The 20,829-nt window shown below is 36.1% G+C and overlaps 1 protein-coding gene across 6 annotated transcripts in view; it reads right to left on the reverse strand.

Annotated features, from left to right (window-relative positions):
* DZIP3 (DAZ interacting zinc finger protein 3) overlaps nt 1-20,829 on the reverse strand; it is a 116,805-nt gene that overhangs the window by 29,761 nt on the left and 66,215 nt on the right. For all 6 annotated transcript variants that reach the window (XR_009502945.1, XR_009502944.1, XM_059921190.1 and 3 more), the window contains exons 18-21: nt 12,342-12,367; nt 4,759-4,924; nt 3,169-3,264; nt 2,892-3,019 (exon numbers count right to left, since the gene is read on the reverse strand). Coding sequence is in view for 4 of the 6 variants with exons in the window: in XM_059921190.1 (XP_059777173.1) it covers nt 2,892-3,019; nt 3,169-3,264; nt 4,759-4,924; nt 12,342-12,367 (416 nt within the window). In the remaining 2 variants the exon portion in view is untranslated. The remainder of the gene's footprint in view (nt 1-2,891; nt 3,020-3,168; nt 3,265-4,758; nt 4,925-12,341; nt 12,368-20,829) is intronic.

Consider the following 20,829-nt stretch of genomic DNA (forward strand, 5'->3'; position numbering starts at 1 on the left):
GCCCAGAAAATAGTTTATCTTGGTATGTTTCCTGTGGGTACTTGAAAGCATATGTATTCTGTTATTGTCTGGTGAAGTGTTCTATAAATATCAATCAGATCCTGTTGCTTGATGGTGTTGTAGAGGTCTTCTATTTCTTCTTTCAGTTCTGTCCGATTTTGCTTCATATATTTTGAGGCTCTGTTGTTTGGTATGTACACCTTTAGGTTCTTATGTCTTCCCGGTGGACTGATCCTTTTATCATTATGTAATGTCCCTCTTTGTCTCCAGTTTTCTTTGCTCTGAAGTCCATTTTATCTGATATTAATATAGCCACTCCTTCTTTATTGATTAATGTTTACATGGTATATATTTTACCATCCTTTTATTTTCAACCTACTTATGTTGTTGAAACTGAAATGTATTTCCTGTAAACAGCATATTGTTGGATCACATTTTTTTTTGTTTTGTTTTTAAAATCTATTCTTCCAGTCTCTGTCTTTTAATTGATATATTTAGACCATTTATACTTAAGGTAATTATTGATATGTTAGGGCTTAAGTCTGCCATTTTATTATTTGTTTTCTGTTTGTTTCCTCTGTTTCTCTTTTCTTACTTTCTTGTGGGTTACGTGAACATTTTTTAAGATTCCATCTTAGTTTATTTATAGTGTTTTTGAGTATATCTCTTTATGCAGCTTTCTTAGTGGTTGCACTAGGTATTACAATATGCATACATAGTCTACTGGTATTGATCTTTTCTTACTTCAAGTGAAGTGTAGAAGGGCTGACTCACACTGCTTTGCTGCTGTACGGTAGAGAGAGGCAGGAGCTCCCTGTTGGGTGCCTCTGGCACCAGCTGGGGAAAACAGGGGAAATGGAGTACCATCTGGTCCCAGGGTGGAGATTCAGCTCCCCATGAGAGTAGGAATAAAACCTAGTATTGACTAGTCCCACCTTGGATCACTTTGTTAAGTCTTGTTGATGCTAGGTAGAGGTAGAGGCTTAGCTCGCAGCTGGACCATATTGATGCTATCCTGGCAGAGAAACTGGAGCACCCCTTGCTTCCACTTGGTGAGGAATGGAAGATTAGCTGCCTGCTCAGTATTGCTACCCCAGCAAGGGAATCTGATTTCTGCCATCTTTGGTCAGAGTGCAGTACCTGTGTCCAAGGGGTGGTGTGGGTCTAGTGGTGTTTGGCTGGAGTAGGTGGGTAGTGCCAAAAAGGTTTCATGTTATTATATCTTCCTTTCCCTGATCCTCTGGCTAAAGGGAACAGACTTTTCTTGCCACTTTAGTGCCCCCCTACCCTGTGCTTACTGACAGTTGCATGTTGGAGGTTTCTGCAGTGCCCTGTCTAGGATACATGGGAGGCAATTTTTAAAAAATCACTGTCACATCATTCTCTCAAGTTCCAAGGTTTCTAGACAGTCTGCTTCATTCTACCTTTCAGAGTCTTCCTAGGTTTGTTGTGTTCTATCCAGGGTGTTTAAGTTGTAAGAAGGAAGACTTGCAAGTAACAAAGCTACTACATCTTGGTGGAACTGGAGGTCCCTCTGTTATATGTAATTTTAATCCTCTCATATTAATCTATACTTTCCACTAGCTCACAGTTAATGTCTGATATGTCTTGGTATCCTTTACATGTGCCTTACATAATTCTTCACACACTGTGGGAACTTGATAAAAGTTTGGTGAATGTTCAGCACTGAATGTTCCTTGTGTGAAGACATATGCATTCCCTAAAGTGGTCTGTTTGTAATCTCAAGCATACAAGGGAGTCTGGGTAAGGTATCAGAGTTGAAGAGGGATATCTCAGATAGCAAAGGAGAGAGGCAGCTCATCTGCATGGATGGCATTACTTTTCTGATCTCTGATACTATATAACATATTTATGGATTGGTCATTGTCTTTCAGGCTAAAAGACAAAATTTTGAATACTGAAGTGTGGGTTCTTAAGTGATTTCAGTCAGTTTAATTTGTCCAAGCTATTTTAGGTCCACAAACCTGAAAGTGTTTGCAACTGATACCATGTTGCCAGAGCTATGGCATCCTGTTCTTCCTAAAAACCCGTTCAGGTTGGATGAAATGTTATGTGGGAGAAAATTGAAGACCAAAATCTCTGCCTAATATTTCTCCAATTTTACTATTGACATCTTGGACTCCTTACACTAAGATATTCCCTAGAATCTGTCTATTTTCCCTATTAGCAGTCTAGGAACTGCAGTGGATTTCAAATTAGAATCATGGATGACTGGTATTTTGTGGTATTACTGTTTATTAAAATAATGTGTCACAAATTATATTACTATTTCACTTCAAAATGGTTTGAGGCAGTGGTTAGTATAAACAGAATGGAGCAGGATACTCATTTTTCCCTATTAAATCAGAATTTTTAGTCTCAGGCATTTTTAATACTTGAGGTTGTAAGAGAAATGAGATTGATGGGGTGAAAAGATTCTCCAGGAATTTGATTTGTTTCCAATCTCTTGCGCTTAGAACACAAATACTCTCAGAAACCAACATTAAAAGGTATGAAAGTGAGTCAGTGATGTATTTGAGGAATGTACTTACCATATGCTATAAAGAAACAGCCAATCATTAGTCACATTTTTACAAATTAGAGTCATGACCTGAAAGCTAATTATCATTCTCATGTAATTCTATTATCTTCACACTTATTCAGCCAATACATGAAAAGCTTGATATATAGAGTGAACAGTTGCTTATTTCTCAATCCAGCTGGCAAGGCAAAATATAGTGGGTTTTTAAGCAATTGCAGTCCTGTGGTTGGCAGTTCCTAATGTGCAGTCACAATGCCACCTAGTGGCTACATCGGGATTATCTTTTAAAAGATACTGTTCATTATGGAGCAAACCCAGAATTTTCTTCTGTCAACAGATTTGCACTTACTTGGACACCTTATTGATTCCAAAAGCCACTTGTTGGTTAAGAGATGAGATGATTTTATCTTTCTTTTTAATCTGCATTTGGTTTTCTTGCCACCGAAAAGTCACTGTTTTCAATTGTCTTTTGAAATCCTGATCAATGAAAAATATTATTTCAGTTAATTCTGTTCAAGCCACCAGAAATTTAAAGAAAAAACTGGACTCTTTAAAAATATATACCATTAAATTGAACATCTGAAGTACCTCTAACTTGCCTCAGATATAATGGCAAAAATACTTACTTCACACTGATAGTGCAATTTACAAAGCTGCCGTTGTCGAGCAAGCTTTTGCTTCTCAGTTTCTCCATATTCTGTAGTTACCTTGTTGGTTGAGCCCTATTGAGCAAATGGAATATTCATGCTTTATTTTCCTCTTTAAAAAAGCACTAATATTATAGAAATTTAAAGGAAAAACACTACTATTATTGTTATTTAAAGGGGATTTAAGTTGCTGTCTAACTCATACTCATGCATTATAGGTTTCAATGCAAATATCACTTCTCTGATTAGTTTAAATAAGCCTACCTCTCTCCAATTACAGCATTCACTAAAAAATACTATAGTTACTTGTCTATTGCTGCTACTACTGAATAATGTTATCTGTATGCTTACCATTTTTAAAGCATTTTTTGTAATGTTTATATTGTCATAAAAACCATATGAGGTAGGCACTCACTACTCCTACTTTAGAGACGATAAAACTGAGTAACTTGCCCAAGGTCACACAGTAAGTGAAGGAGCCAGAATTCTAAACTCAGGCAATCTTAACTGCTAAACTACTTAATTATTACCTTAGTAATTATCACCTTAGGTTAATGTTCAACTTCTCCACTGGATTATAAACACTGTGATCACAGGGACCATGTCTTAGCACAGCTCTTGACACAAAGTAAGTGCTAAGTGTTTTTTGAATAAATGAATGAATAAACATTTTTCTAAAGCTGTGTGACATTTTCATTCTATTTTTTGAGTTCTTATAGCTGTTGGATGAAAACCAAAGGCCCCACATTTAAACTTTAGTGTGACATCCAAAGCTTAGAATATGTCATTTCAGTTAAAATATATGTATATATTTTAATTAGAAAGGAGACAAAAAGGCATGACAATTATACTAATGTACTATCAGCCAGGGGATTGTTTGTACTAACTGTATCCTTAGATATCAACATTACTATATATTATATATTATTATATTTAAACCATGGAACAGGTTATCATATATTACCTCAGTATAGAATTCTCATGGGTAGGTTAAGCAAGTGGTTTTTTTAAAAAAAAAGCTTTCTATACATTTTGTCTCATTAAGTGCTCTGTTGAGCATTTAAATCATGTTCATATGCACCTTCATATATAAGTATGTCATTCCCAGCACTGACTACCACCAGGAAAGGAACCAAAAAATTGTTGTTAATATTTTTTGTAGATATTTCATGGTAACAAAAAGGTTTAACTTTTTGAAAAATGAAAGTAGCTTTGTTTCATAAAACTATTTTTCTCATGAAATTTAATCCAATGGGATTATGCCAGGGTATTTTTTTCTTCCTTGTGGTATTTGAAAACTCTTTATAAGGAATGCATTTGTAATCAACTCTGCCCAATACTTAAAACCAGGAAATGGTCTGAGGACTAAAGTGAAAAGTTTCCAGTTCCTAGGGTTCTTTTTTATGTCAGCCATCCCTCTGTCCCTCCTTTCCTGTTTTTTCTTTTTCCTCAGAAACACAACATAAATCACTAGGTTAACATGATGTTCAAAGAGTCATGAGGAAAAAATGGATAACAATTATTCTGGAAGAAGGAAGGCAGGGTTGTATCCTCTCAAATCAGGCTTACCTGCTCTATCATGTCCAGAATATGCAGTTCATCCAGGCTATAGAACTTGTCTTCAGTTGCAGAATCTTCTTGAATATCACTTGCATCATCTTTCATAAATCCACTGATTGAGTACAGATTTGCTTGTTCTTTCTTCAACTGCTCTTCCTTACCTATCATATTTGGGCTATAGTGGTGACATAATCAATGTGATCTTTTATAATTGTATAGTGCTTTTCATCTAAGACATTATTTCCCAAATTAATATTGTACTGGTCTCATGAGATGCTCAGATCAGAAGGGCTCATAGTCAAAGAAAGTTTGGACAGTGCTCATACTATGTATTTCTTTTGAAGATTCACAATGAATTTTAGCATATTTCAGATAGCACTCAACTGAGGTGCCCATTCTGTTCATAGTAGTGTTTTTAAGAACTATCAGACCATGGAGTTCATTTTTCAAATTATAACTATTAACATCAGTTACTTTGAGAAACAATACTTTGGGAAATATTGACAAGCATGTCTACATCTGCTATATTATTTAATCATCACATCATTCTTGACAAGTAGGTTGGTTTAATCAACTTCAGTGCTTAGGTCCCATGTACATTTAAATAAAGGGCTGCAAACAGCAATATAAAGTAGATTTAAAATGGAGGTTTCTTTTGTAACAGGACTTTTAAAAAAAACTGTAGTGATAATGAATTTCAGTAACTAGGAACCACTGAGAAAACAATGAAAATATTACATGTACAATGGCAATTAACTCATTTTATACCTATGTCTAAAATTTAAAAGCATGCTACTATCCTTTCAGTTGGCCCACTATTTAGTAGCTATGAATTTCCTTCCTAATCTCATTGAACAATAACAAGAAATAGTACTTTTACTTATAGCATGATATATATTACTTAATTTTATAAGTGAAAGAAGATTATTTTTATTTTATTATTAGAAAGAAAATAGATAACTCCAGGATGCATTAGTACTTATTTTAGGCCACTGAGACCTAGGAAAAAAATGACATCTAACGAATAACTTGTAAAACACTATAAAATAGTCATTAAGTATCACTGAAGTATTCTAGACTGACTCAAATATTTTGGAAAGTTCAATGAAATAAACTGCTTGTGTAGACCACAGTTCCAAAACCCAATCAGTTTTCCATATTGCTTAAAAACCTGTTAAAAAATTACATTTTTCTGACACCCCAACACTGTAAAAATATGAATCTGTAGTTTTGAAAAGCTCCAAAAGATTATTCCTAAATTTTTAAATTATGATAATAGCATTGTGATATAATATAGGAAAATATTCACCTCTTATTAAAGAGATGCAAACTGAATCATGTAGAGGTAAAATTATATGATGTTTGGGACTGAAAACATTCAAAAAAGGACAAAATGTTAAGGGAAGAATGAAGCAAATGTGGAAAAACAGTGATAACTGTCAAATCAGGATGATAGGTATACATACTAATGTAGATATATTATTCTCTTTACTTTTGTGTGTATTTGAAAATTCTCATTTAAAAACAAAGCTCACTGCATGATTTGATGATCATCCAGGTTTGGGTCTATGCTGTAAGTCAAAATGAGCCAAATGACTGATAATATTGTTTCATTCTTTAGTAAGTTATTTTTATGGTATCTATCTAGATACAGAATGAAAAAACACACACAAAAAAAAACTATCGGAGAGGGCAGACAGCAGAAGCAAGAAGAACTACAATCCTGCAGCCTGTGGAACAAAAACCACATTCACAGAAAGATAGACAAGGTGAAAAGGCAGAGGGCTATGTACCAGATGAAGGAATAAGATAAAATACCAGAAAAACAACTAAATGAAGTGGAGATAGGTAACCTTCCAGAAAAAGAATTCAGAATAATGATAGTGAAGATGATCCAGGACCTCGGAAAAAGAATGGAGGCAAACATCGAGAAGATGCAAGAAATGTTTAACAAAGACATAGAAGAATTAAAGAACAAACAAACACAGATGAACAATACAATAACTGAAATGAAAAATACACTAGAAGGAATCAATAGCAGAATAACTGGGGCAGAAGAACGGATAAGTGACCTGGAAGACAGAATGGTGGAATTCACTGCTGTGGAACAGAGTAAAGAAAAAGGAATGAAAAGAAATGAAGACAGCTTGAGAGGCCTCTGGGACAACATTAAATGCAACAACATTCGCATTATAGAGGTCCCAGAAGGAGAAGAGAGAGAAAGGACCCGAGAAAATATTTGAAGAGATTATAGTCAAAAACTTCCCCAACATGGAAAAGGAAATAGCCACAAGTGCAGGAAGCGCAGAGAGTCCCATACAGGATAAACCCAAGGAGAAACATGCCAAGACACATAGTACTCAAATTTGCAAAAATTAAAGACAAAGAAAAATTATTGAAAGCAGCAAGGGAAAAATGACAAATAACATACAAGGGAACTCCCATAAGGTTAACAGCTGATTTCTCAGCAGAAACTCTACAAGCCAGAAGGGAGCAGCATGATATATTTAAAGTGATGAAAGGGAAGAACCTACAACCAAGATTACTCTAGCCAGCAAGGATCTCATTCAGATTTGACAGAGAAATCAAAAGCTTCACAGACAAGCAAAAGCTAAGAGAATTCAGCACCACCAAACCAGCTCTACAACAAATGCTAAAAGAACTTCTCTAAGTGGGAGACACAAGAGAAGAAAAGGACCTATAAAAAAAAACCCAAAACAATTAAGAAAATGGTAATAGGAACATACATATCAATAATTACCTTAAATGTAAATGGATTAAATGCTCCAACCAAAAGACACAGGATCACTGAATGGACACAAAAACAAGACCCATATATATGCTGTCTACAAGAGACCCACTTCAGACCTAGGGACACATACAGACTGAAAGTGAGGGGATGGAAAAAGATATTCCATGCAAATGGAAATCAAAAAAAAGCTGGAGTAGCAATACTTATATCAGATAAAATAGACTTTAAAATAAAGAATGTTACAAGAGACAAGGAAGGACACTACAGATGATCAAGGGATCAATCCAAGGAGAAGATATAACATTATAAATATATAGGCACCCAACATAGGAGCACCTCAATACATAAAGCAACTGCTAACAGCTATAAAAGAAGAAATCGACAGTAACACAATAATAGTGGGGGACTTTAACACCTCACTTACACCAATGGACAGATCTTCCAAACAGAAAATTAATAGGGAAACACAAGCTTTAAATGACACAATAGACCACATAGATTTAATTGATATTTATAGAACATTCCACCCAAAAACAGCAGATTACACTTTCTTCTCAAGTGCGCACGGAACATTCTCCAGGATTGATTACATCTTGGGCCCCAAATCAAGCCTCAGTAAATTTAAGAAAATTGAAATCATATCAAGCATCTTTTATGACCACAATGCTATGAGATTAGAAATCAATTACAGGGAAAAAAAAACGTAAAAAACACAAACACATGGAGGCTAAACAATACATTACAAATAACCAAGAGATCACTGAAGAAATCAAAGAGGAAATAAAAAAATACCTAGAGAAAATGACAATGAAAACACAACGATCCAAAACCTATGGGATGCAGCAAAAGCAGTTCTAAGAGGGAAGTTTATAGCTTTACAAGCCTACCTCAAGAAACAAGAAACAAGAAAAATCTCAAATAAACAACCTAACCTTACACCTAAAGAACTAGAGAAAGAAGAACAAACAAAACCCAAAGTTAGTAGAAGGAAAGAAATCATAAAGATCAGAGCAGAAATAAATGAAATAGAAACAAAGAAAACAATAGCAAAGATCAATAAAACTAAAAGCTGGTTCTTCGAGAAGATAAACAAAATTGAGAAACCATTAGCCAGACTGATCAAGAGGGAGAGGAATCAATTCAATAAAACTAGAAATGAAAAAGGAGAAGTTACAACAGACACCGCAGAAATACAAAGCATCCTAAGAGACTACTAAAAGCAACTCTATGCCAATAAAATGGACAACCTGGAAGAAATGGACAAATTCTTAGAAAGGTATAAACTTCCAAGACTGAACCAGGAAGAAGTAGAAAATATGAACAGACAAATCACAAGGAATGAAATTGAAACTGTGATTTAAAATCTTCCAAAAAACAAAAGTCCAGGACCAGATAGCTTCACAGGTGAATTCTATCAAACATTTAGAGAAGAGCTAACACTCATCCTTCTCAAACTCTTCCAAAAAATTGCAGAGGAAGGAACACTCCCAAACTCATTCTATGAGGCCACCATCACCCTGATACCAAAACCAGACAAAGATACTACAAAAAAGAAAATCACAGACCAATATCACTGATGAATATAGATGCAAAAATCCTCAACAAAATACTAGCAAACAGAATCCAACAACACATTAAAAGGATCATACACCACGATCAAGTGGGATTTATCCCAGGGATGCAAGGATTCTTCAATATAAGCAAATCAATCAATATGATACACCATATTAACAAATTAAAGAAGAAAAACCATATGATCATCTCAATAGATGCAGAAAGAGCTTTTGACAAAATTCAACACCCATTTGTGAAAAAAACTCTCCAGAAAGTGGGCATAGAGGGAACCTACCTCAACATAATAAAGGCCATATATGACAAACCCACAGCCAACATCGTTCTCAATGGTGAAAAACTGAAACCGTTTCCTATAAGAACAGGATCAAGACAAGGATGTCCACTCTCACCACTATTATTCAACATAGTTTTGGAAGTCCTAGCCACGGCAATCAGAGAAGAAAAAGAAATAAAAGGAATACAAATTGGAAAAGAAGTAAAACTGTCACTGTTTGCAGATGACATGATACTATACATAGAGAATCCTAAAGATGGCACCAGAAAACTACTAGAGCTAATCAGTGAATTTGGTAAAGTTGTAGGATACAAAATTTATGCACAGAAACCTCTTGCATTCCTATACACTAATGATGAAAAATCTGAAAGAGAAATTAAGGAAACACTCCCATTTACCATTGCAACCAAAAGAATAAAATACCTAGGAATAAACCTACCTAAGGAGACAAAAGACCTGTATGCAGAAAACTACAAGACACTGATGAACGAAATTAAAGATGATACAAACAGATGGAGAGATATACCATGTTCTTCGACTGGTTGGAAGAATTAATATTGTGAAAATGACTATACTACCCAAAGCAATCTACAGATTCAATGCAATCCCTATCAAATTACCAATGGCATTTTTCACAGAACTAGAACAAAAAATCTTAAAAGTTGTATGGAGACACAAAAGACCCCGAAGAGCCAAAGCAGTGTTGAGGGAAAAAAACAGAGCTGGAGGAATCAGGCTCCCGGATTTCAGACTATACTACAAAGCTACAGTAATCAAGACAATATGGTACTGGCACAAAACAGTAATGTAGGTCAATGGAATAGGATAGAAAGCCCAGAGATAAACCCATGCACCTGTGGTCAACTAATCTATGACAAAGGGGGCAAGGATATACAATGGAGAAAAGACAGTCTCCTCAATAAGTGGTGCTGGGAAAATTGGGCAGCTACATGTAAAAGAATGAAATTAGAACACTCCCTAACACCATACACAAAAATAAACTCAAAATGGATTCGAGACCTAAATGTAAGGCCAGACACTATAAAACTCTTAGAGGAAAATGTAGGAAGAACACTCTTTGACATAAATCACAGCAAGATCTTTTTTGATCCACCTCCTAGAGTAATGGAAATAAAAACAAAAATAAACCAATGGGACCTAATGAAACTTAAAAGTATTTGCACAGCAAAGGAAACTACAAACAAGACAAAAAAACAACCCTCAGAATGGGAGAAAATATTTGCAAACGAATCAACGGACGAAGGATTAATCTCCAAAATATATAAACAGCTCATGCAGCTGAATATTAAAAAAACAAACAACCCAATCCAAAAATGGGCAGAAGACCTAAATAGACATTTCTCCAAAGAAGACACACAGATGGCCAGGAAGCACATGAAAAGCTGCTCAACATCACTAGTTATTAGAGAAATGCAAATCAAAACTACAGTGAGGTATCACCTCACACCAGTTAGAATGGGCATTATCAAAAAATCTACAAACAACAAATGCTGGAGAGGGTGTGGAGAAAAGGGAACCCTCTTGCACTGTTGGTAGGAATGTAAATTGATACAGCCACTATGGAGAACAATATGGAGGTTCCTTAAAAACTAAAAATAGAATTACCATACGACCCAGCAATCCCACTACTGGGCATATACCCAGAGAAAACCATAATTCAAAAAGACACATGCACCCCAATGTTCATTGCAGCACTATTTACAATAGCCAGGATATGGAAGCAACCTAAATGCCCATTGACAGACGACTGGATAAAGAAGATGTGGTACATACATACAATGGGATATTACTCAGCCATAAAAAGGGAATGAAATTGGATCATTTGTAGAGACGTGGATGGACCTAGAGACTGTCATACAGAGTGAAGTAAGTCAGAAAGAGAAAAACAAATATCATGTATTAATGCATATATGTGGAACCTAGAAAAATGGTACAGAGGAACCGGTTTGCAGGGCAGAAATTGAGACACAGATGCAGAGAACAAACGTGGACACCATGGGGGGAAAGTGGCGGTGGGGGGTGGTGGTGGTGGGATGAATTGGGAGATTGGGATTGACATAGATACACTAATATGTATGAAATGGATAACTAATAAGAAGCTGCTGTATTAAAAAAAAAAAACTATTACATTAGTGGCTCAACTTGTTGACAAAGGAAGTGAAAACCCATCTTGGATGATGAACTATTAACTTACCAAGTGGATCATGTCCATTAATCAATGAGAAAATATCAACTAAAATTGATGGCTTTAAAGTTAACAAAATATGTTCTTGTTACCATTTTAAAGTTATCTTAAGTTATGTCCTCACAGAGAGTTCTCTAAAGTAACTAATTCTCTAAAGTAACAACTTTTTGGTGGGTATAATGATCTCTTTATGGAATGTCTCCCCCACTTCCTTCCTCTACTACACTGTCATTAATCATATGGTTGTAGAATATAGCTTGCAATGTTCTTTAGACATTAAAAGGTTTCCAGTAAAGGTTCAAAATTCACTGTTAACAACTGGGGTTAAAAAAACAATAAAAACATCTCAGGTTAATTAACCAAACCAAACCAAACCAAACGAAACTCTTTTGTAAAAGGGGTCACTGGGACAAACAATAATCTGCCTCTAAGGTTAAGTTTAACTTAGTCTATATTTGGCTAACTACAATCTAGACTATATTTTAAAGGATTTTATGCTGGAGCTAAATTTAGTCCTTGAAGAAAGCAGTTAGCATTGGATGACTCTTGAGTAGCCATACATTGATAGGAAAATGGCAAGAGATTCTATTCTCCCAAAATAAATGATAATTTAACTTTTTGTCACTTTCAATAAAAAAACCTTACAACTTACTTTTTGTCTTACAAAAAAACTGTCTATTCTTCTCTTAGTGAGAACACGTTCTAAAGCAAGGCTGTGTTATTCTGGTAAAGCACACTTTGACAGTACTAAGACAGATTTAAAAATTAAATAAACTAATACTTACACTTGCTCTTCTTTAGATTCCTTATTCTGAAAAATAACATCAAGAATTAGTATTATGTATCAACTATGTTGATACAGCATAGTGATCTGACTGCATTTAGGTCAGCATTTCTCAAGCTTTTTGACCACAACCAAAATAAGAAATATAATTTACATTATAACTCAAATGTACTTACATATATATTTTTATACATAAGCATAAAACTGAAATATAAGTCCCATGAAATAAACCTTACTCATATTATGTGTGTTATGGGCTGCATGTTTGTGTGCCTCCAAAATTCTTAGGTTGAAACCCTAACCCCCAGTGTGATGGTAACTGGAGGTATGGCCATTGGGAGGTAATTAGGTTTAGATGATTTGGAGTCCTCATGATGGGATTAGCACCCTTATGAGAAGAGAGCAGAGAGCTAGCTCGCTCACTTGTGCATGCTTGATCACTCTCTTTCTCCAACGTGTGATGATACAGTGAAAAGGTAGCTGTCTGCAAATTAAGAAGACAGCCTTCACCAGACACTGAATCTGCTGGCACCTTGATCTTGAATTTCCCAGCCTCCAGAACCGTGAAAAATGTTGGTTTTGCCACCCAGTTTATGGTAGTTTGCTATAGCAGCCCAAACTAAGACAATGCATGATGAACTCTGAAATTTATTTTATTCATACTATTTCTTTTTTTAAAATGATAGTTGTGACGCACCAAATTGATTTTATAATCTACCACTGAGTCATGAAACACAACTTGAAAATCACTGATTCAGATATTGGAAGTGAGTGCTGCGGCAGAGTTTGTATCTATTGCAATATCTTGGGACAGATATTGCAATTGTGTACGTAATTTTCATTTACGGACTCCGATACTAATTACAAGAGTTCTTGAAAATCTACATGTAAAGAGAAAGCAGATTGATATATTAAGAATCTTATAGGGAAAAAGTGTTAGGGAGATCAGAATTGGGAGGAAATATTAAACAGCCCTATATTTTATTTTCATTAAAATAAACTATAAAGGCAACCTATTAAATAAAGGTAATATCAATGACAGTTAACATACTAAATTAAGAGTATTAATTACTCTTATATATCACCCTTCTATTGAGTATCAATTATTGTCATATAAATTACAGTATTAATTTCTACTACCACCTCTTGTTTACAAGAAACTTCAGGCCTCTTTCCCCACAGATTCCATGATATACTTACTAATTTGTTTTGCTTTATTGTCCCTATAGTAAGAGGATTTTTGCATTTCATTGTCTGATCAATGTCCAGTGCCAATTTGATTTTACAATTTAGAATTATCAACTCCTGCCTTGGTTCTAGTGTACTCGAATAACTAGGTTGAAAAGACCTTTGACTGTTCATAATGAACATATCTAGTATAGTAAAGTATAGGTTCCCCTGCTATCCAAAAGTAGAGCATTCCTTTGGAACCTTTCATAAACTGAAATGGCATAAAATAAAGAAGCAATTACAGGCATACCTTAGAGGTAATGAAGGTTCGGTTCCAGACAACCCCAATAAGGTGAATATTGCAATAAAGCAAGTCACATGAGTTTTTTGGTTTCCCAGTTCATATATGTTTATACTATACTGCAGGCTATTAAGTGTGCAATATAGCCTTATGTCTTAAAAAATGTGTACACCTTAATTTAAAAATACTTTATTGCTAAAAAATGCTAACCATCATCTAAGCCTTCAGCAAACTGTAGTCTTTTCTTTGGTAGATGGTCTTGCCTTGATGTTGATGGCTGCTGACTAATCAGGGTGATGGTTGCTGAAAGTTGAAATGGCTGTGGCAATTTCTTAAAATAAGGCCACAGTGAAGTCTGTCACATTAATTGCCTCTTCCTTTTACGAATGATTTCTCTGTTTGACAGCATTTTACCCACAGTAGAACTTCTTTCAAAATTGGTGTCAATTCTCTCAAACCCTGCCCTTGTTTTATCAACTAAGTTTCTGTCATATTTTAATCCTTTGTTGTCATTTCAACAGTTGTTACAGCACTGTCACCAGGAGTAGATTCCATCCAAGAAACTACTTTCTTTGCTCATCTATAAGAAGCAGCTCTTCATCCATTAAATTTTATCACGAGATTGCAGCAATTCAGTAACATCTTTAGGCTCCACTTCTATTTCCAGTTCTCTTGCTATTTTCACCACATCTGCAATTACTTCCTCTACTGAAATTTTAAATCCTTCAGTTTCATCCATTAGGGCTGTAATCAACTTCTTCCAAACTACTGTTACTGTTGATATTTTGACCCCTTCCCATGAATTATGAATATTCTTAATGGCATCTAGAAAGGTGAATCCAGAATGTTTTCAATTGACTTTGCCCAAATCCATCAGTGGAATCACTATCTATGGTAACTGCAGCCTCACAAAATGTATTTCTTAAATAATAAGACTAGAAAGTCCAAGTGACTCCTTCATCCACAGGCTGCAGAATGGGTGCTGTGTTAGCAGGCATGAAAACAACATTAATCTCATTGTACATTTCCATCAGAGTTCCTGGGTGAGCAGATGCATTCATTGTCAATGAGCAGTAATATTTTGAAAGAAATCTTTGTCTTTTATTTTTTTGAATTTATTTTATTTATTTTTTATACAGTAGGTTCTTATTAGTTATCTATTTTTTACGTATTAGTGTATATATGTCAATCCCAATCTCCCAATTCATCTCACCACCACCCACCCCCCACTTTCCCCCTTCAGGTGTCCATACGTTTGTTCTCTACATTTATGTCTCTATTTCTGCTCTGCAAACCGGTTCATCTGTACCATTTTTCTAGGTTCCACATATATGCGTTAATACATGATATTTGTTTTTCTCTTTCTGACTTCACTCTGTATGACAGTCTCTAGGTCCAACCACATTTCTACAAATGACCCAACTTCGTTCCTTTTTATGGCTGAGTAATATTCCATTGTATATATGTACCACATCTTCTTTATCCATTCGTCTGTCGATGGGCATTCAGGTTGCTTCCATGTCCTGGCTATTGTAAATAGTGCTGCAATGAACACTGGGGTGCATGTGTCTTTCTGAATTATGGTTTTCTCTGGGTATATGCCCAGTAGTGGGATTGCTGGGTTATACAGTAATTCCATTTTTAGTTTTTTAAGGAACCTCCATACTGTTCTCCATAGCAGCTGCATCAATTTACATTCCCACCAACAGTGCAAGAGGGTTCCCTTTTCTCCACACCCTCTCCAGCATTTGTTGTTTGTAGATTTTCTGATGATGCCCATCCTAACTGGTGTGAGGTGATACCTCATTGTAGTTTTGATTTGCATTTCTCTAATAACTAGTGATGTTGAGCAGCTTTTCATGTGTTTCTTGACCATCTGTAGGTCTTCTTTGGAGAAATGTCTATTTAGGTTTTCTGCCCATTTTTGGATTGGGTTTTTTTTTTTAAATATTGAGCTACATGAGCTGTTTATATATTTTGGAGATTAATCCTTTGTCTGTTGATTCGTTGGCAAATATTTTCCCCCATTCTGAGGGTTATCCTGTTTATGGTTTCCTTTGCTGTGCAAAAGCTTTTAAGTTTCATTAGGTCCATTTTTGTTTATTTTTGTTTTTATTTCCATTTCTCTAGGAGGTGGGTCAAAAAGGATCTTGCTGTGATTTATGTCATAGAGTGTTCTGCCTGTTTTCCTCTAAGAGTTTTATAGTGTCTGGCCTTACATTTAGGTCTCTAATCCATTTTGAGTTTATTTTTGTGTATGGTGTTAGGGAGTGTTCTAATTTCACTCTTTTACATGTAGCTGTCCAGTTTTCCCAGCACCACTTATTGAAGAGGCTGTCTTTTCTCCACTGTATATTCTTGCCTCCTTTATCAAAGATAAGGTGACCATATGTGTGTGGGTTTATCTCTGGGCTTTCTATCCTGTTCCATTGATCTATATTTCTGTTTTTGTGCCAGTACCATACTGTCTTGATTACTGTAGCTTTGTAGTATAGTCTGAAGTCAGGGAGCCTGATTCGTCCAGCTCCGTTTTTCTTTCTCAAGATTGCTTTGGCTATTCGGGGTCTTTTGTGTTTCCATACAAATTTTAAGATTTTTTTGTTCTAGTTCTGTTAAAAATGCCATTGGGAGATTGATAGGGAGTGCATTGAATCTGTAGATTGCTTTGGGTAGTAGAGTCATTTTCACAATGTTGATTCTTCTAATCCAAGAACATGGTGTATCTCTCCATCTATTTGTATCATCTTTAATTTCTTTCATCAGTGTCTTGTAGTTTTCTGCATACAGTTCTTTTGTCTCCTTAGGTAGGTTTATTCCTAGGTATTTTATTCTTTTTGTTGCAATGGTAAATGGGAGTGTTTCCTTAATTTCTCTTTCAGATTTTTCAGCATTAGCGTATAGGAGTGCAAGAGATTTCTGTGCATTAATTTTGTATCCTGCTACTTTACCTAATTCTCTGATTAACTCTAATAGTTTTCTGGTGACATCTTTAGGATTCTCTATGTATAGTATCATGTCATCTGCAAATAGTGACAGCTTTACTTCTTCTTTTCCGATTTGGATTCCTTTTATTTCTGTTTTATCTCCGATTGCTGTGGCTAAAACTTCCAAAACTATGTTGAATAATACTGGTGAGAGTGGCAACCTTGTCTTGTTCCTGATTTCAGTGGAAATGGTTTCAGTTTTTCACCATTGAGAATGATGTTGGCTGTGGGTTTGTCATATATGGCCTTTATTATGTTGAGGTAAGTTCCCTCTATGCCTACTTTCTGGAGGGTTTTTATAATAAATGGATGTTAAATTTTGTCACAAGCTTTTTCTACATCTCTTGAGATGATCATATGGCTTTTATTCTTCAATTTGTTAAAAAGCTGTATCACACTGATTGATTTGTGTATATTGAAGAATCCTTGCTTTCCTGGGATAAACCCCACTTGATTATGGTGTATGAAACTTTTAATAAGCTGCTGGACTCTGTTTGCTAGTATTTTGTTGAGGATTTTTGTGTCTATGTTCATCAGTGATATTGGCCTGTAGTTTTCTTTCTTTGTGACATCTTTGTCTGGTTTGGTATCAGGGTGATGGTGGCCTCGTAGAATGAGTTTGGGAGTGTTCCTCCCTCTGCTATATTTTGGAAGAGTTTGAGAAGGATAGGTGTTAGCTCTTCTCTAAATGTTTGATAGAATTGGCTTGTGAAGCCATCTGGTCCTGGGCTTTTGCTTGTTGTAAGATTTTTAATCACAGTTTCAATTTCAGTGCTTGTGATTGGTCTGTTTATATTTTCTACTTCTTCTTGGTTCAGTCTTGGAAGGTTGTGCTTTTCTACGAATTTGTCCATTTCTTCCAGGTTGTCCATTTTGTTGGCATATAGTTGCTTGTAGTAATCTCTCATGATGCTTTGTATTTCTGCAGTGTCCATTGTTACTTCTCCTTTTTCATTTCTAATTCTATTGATTTAAGTCTTCCTTTTTTTCTTGATGAGTCTGGCTAATGGTTTATCAATTGTGTTTATCTTCTCAAAGAACCACCTTTTAGTTTTATTGATCTTTGCTGTCATTTCCATCATTTCTTTTTCATTTATTTCTGATCTGATCTTTATGATTTCTTTCCTTCTGCTAACTTCAGGATTTTTTGTTCTTCTTTCTCTAATTGCTTTAGGTGTAAGGTTAGGTTGTTTATTTGAGATTTTTCTTGTTTCTTGAGGTAGGACTGTATTGCTATAAACTTCCCTCTTAGAAATGCTTCTGCTTTATCCCATAGGTTTTGGGCCATTGTGTTTTCATTGTCATTTGTTTCTAGGTATTTTTAAATTTCCTCTTTGATTTCTTCAGTGATCTCTTGGTTATTTATTAATGGATTGTTTAGCCTCCATGTGTTTGTGGGTTTTTTTACATTTTTCTCCCTGTAATTTATTTCTAATTTCATAGTGTTGTGGTCAGAAAAGATGCTTTGATATGATTTCAATTTTCTTAAATTTACCCAGGCTTGATTTGTTACCCAAGATGTGATCTATCCTGGAGTATGTTCGTGTGCACTTGTGAAGAAAGCATAATCTGCTGTTTTCGGATGGAATGTCCTATAAATATCAATTCAATGTATCTGGTCTATTGTATCATTTAAAGCGTGTGTTTCCTTGTTATTTTTCTGTCTGGATGATCTGTCCTTTGGTGTGAGGTGTTAAAGTCCCCCACTATTATTGTGTTACTGTCGATTTCCCCTTTTATAGCTGTTAGTATTTGCCTTATGTATTGAAGTGCTCCTATGTTGGGTGCATATATATTTATAATTGTTATATCTTCTTCTTGGATTGATCCCTTGATCATTATGTAATGTCCTTCCTTGTCTCTTATAACATTCTTTATTTTAAAGTCTATTTTATGTGATATGAGTATTGCTACTCCAGCTTTCTTTTGATTTCCATTTGCATTGAATATCTTTTTCCAACCCCTCACTTTCAGTCTGTATGTGTCCTAGGTCTGAAGTGGGTCTCTTATAGACAGCACATATATGGGTCTTGTTTTTGTATCCATTCAGCGAGCCTGTGTCTTTTGGTTGGAGCATTTAATCCATTCACGTTTAAGGTAATTATCAATATGTATGTTCCTATTACCACTTTCCTAATTGTTTTGGGTTTGTTTTTGTAGGTCCTTTTCTTCTCTTGTGTCTCCCACTTAGAGAAGTTCCTTTAGCATTTGTTGTAGAGCTGGTTTGGTGGTGCTGAATTCTCTCAGCTTTGGCTTGTCTGTGAAGCTTTTGATTTCTCTGTCAAATCTGAATGAGATCCTTGCCGGGTAGAGTAATCTGGGTTGCAGCTTCTTCCCTTTCAGCACTTTAAATATATCATGCCACTCCCTCCTGGCTTGTAGAGTTTCTGCTGAGAAATCAGCTGTTAACCTTATGGGAGTTCCCTTGTATGTTATTTGTTGTTTTTCCCTTGTTGCTTTTAATAATTTTTCTTTGTCTTTAATTTTTGTCAATCTGATTACTATGTGTCTCAGCATGTTCCTCCTTGGGTTTATCCTGCCTGGGACTCTGTGCTTCCTGGACCTGGGTGGCTATTTTGTTTCCCATGTTAGGGAAGTTTTTGACTCTAATCTCTTCAAATATTTTCTCGGGTCCTTTCTCTCTCTCTTCTCCTTCTGGGACCCCTAAAATGCAAATGTTGTTGCGTTTGATGTTGTCCCAGAGGTCTCTTAGGTTGTCTTCATTTCTTTTCATTCATTTTTCTTTATTCTCTTCTGTGGCAGTGAATTCCTCCATTCTGTCTTCCAGGTCACTTATCTGTTCTTCTGTCTCAGTTATTCTGCTACTGATTCGTTCTAGTATATTTTTTCATTTCATTTATTGTATTGTTCATGTCTGTTTGTTTGTTAATTCTTCTAGGTGTTTTTTTGTTAATTCTTGTAGGTCTTTGTTAAACATTTCTTGCATCTTCTCAATCTTTGCCTCCATTCTTTTTCCGAGTTCCTGGATCATCTTCGCTATCATTATTGTGAATTCTTTTTCTGGAATGTTGCCTATCTCCATTTCATTTAATTGTTTTTCTGGGGTTTTATCTTGTTCCTTCATCTGGTACATAGCCCTCTGCCTTTTCATTTTGTCTGTCTTTCTGTGAATGTGGTTTTTGTTCCACAGGCTGCAGGACTGTAGTTCTTCTTGCTTCTGCTGTCTGCCCTCTGGTGGATGTGGCTATCTAAGAGGCTTGTGCAAGCTTCCTGAGGGGAGGGACTGGTTGTGGGTAGAGCTGGGTGTTGTTCTGGTGGGCTGAGCTCAGTAAAACTTTAATCTGCTTGTCTGCTGCTGGGTGGGGCTGAATTCCCTCCCTGTTGGTTGTTTGGCCTGAGGCAACCCAGCACTGGAGGCTACAGGCTCTTTGGTGGGGTTAATGGTGGACTCCAGGAGGGCTCATGCCAAGGAGTACTTTCCAGAACTTCTGCTGCCAGTGTCCTTGTCTCTGTGGTGAACCACAGCAATCCCCTGCCTCTGCAGGAGACCCTCCAACAGTAGCAGGTAGGTCTGGTTCAGCCTCCTATGGGGTCACTGCTCCTGCCCCCTGGGTCCTTATGCGCACACTACTTTGTGTGTGCCCTCCAAGAGTGGAGTCTCTGTTTCCCCTAGTCCCGTCAAAATCCTGCAGTCAAATCCTGCTAGCCTTCAAAGTCTGATTCTCTGCGAATTCCTCCTCCCATTGCCAGACCCCCAGGTTGGAAAGCCTGATGTGGTGCTTGGAACCTTCACTCCAGTGGTTGGACTTCTGTGGTAAAATTGTTCTCCAGTTTGTGAGTCACCCACCCAGTGGTTATGGGATTTGATTTTATTGTGATTGTGCCCTTCCTACCGTCTCATTGCAGCTTCTCTTTTGTCTTTGGATGTGGGGTATCTTTTTTGGTGAGTTCTAGTTCTTCCTGTTGATGATTGTTCAGCAGTTAGTTGTGATTCTGGTGCTCTCGAAAGAGGGAGTGAGCACACGTGCTTCTAGTCCGCCATCTTGAACCGACATCCAGAAATCTTTCTTTCT

Source organism: Balaenoptera ricei, chromosome 4 (assembly GCF_028023285.1).
Source record: "Balaenoptera ricei isolate mBalRic1 chromosome 4, mBalRic1.hap2, whole genome shotgun sequence".
Classification (NCBI taxonomy): domain Eukaryota; kingdom Metazoa; phylum Chordata; class Mammalia; order Artiodactyla; family Balaenopteridae; genus Balaenoptera; species Balaenoptera ricei.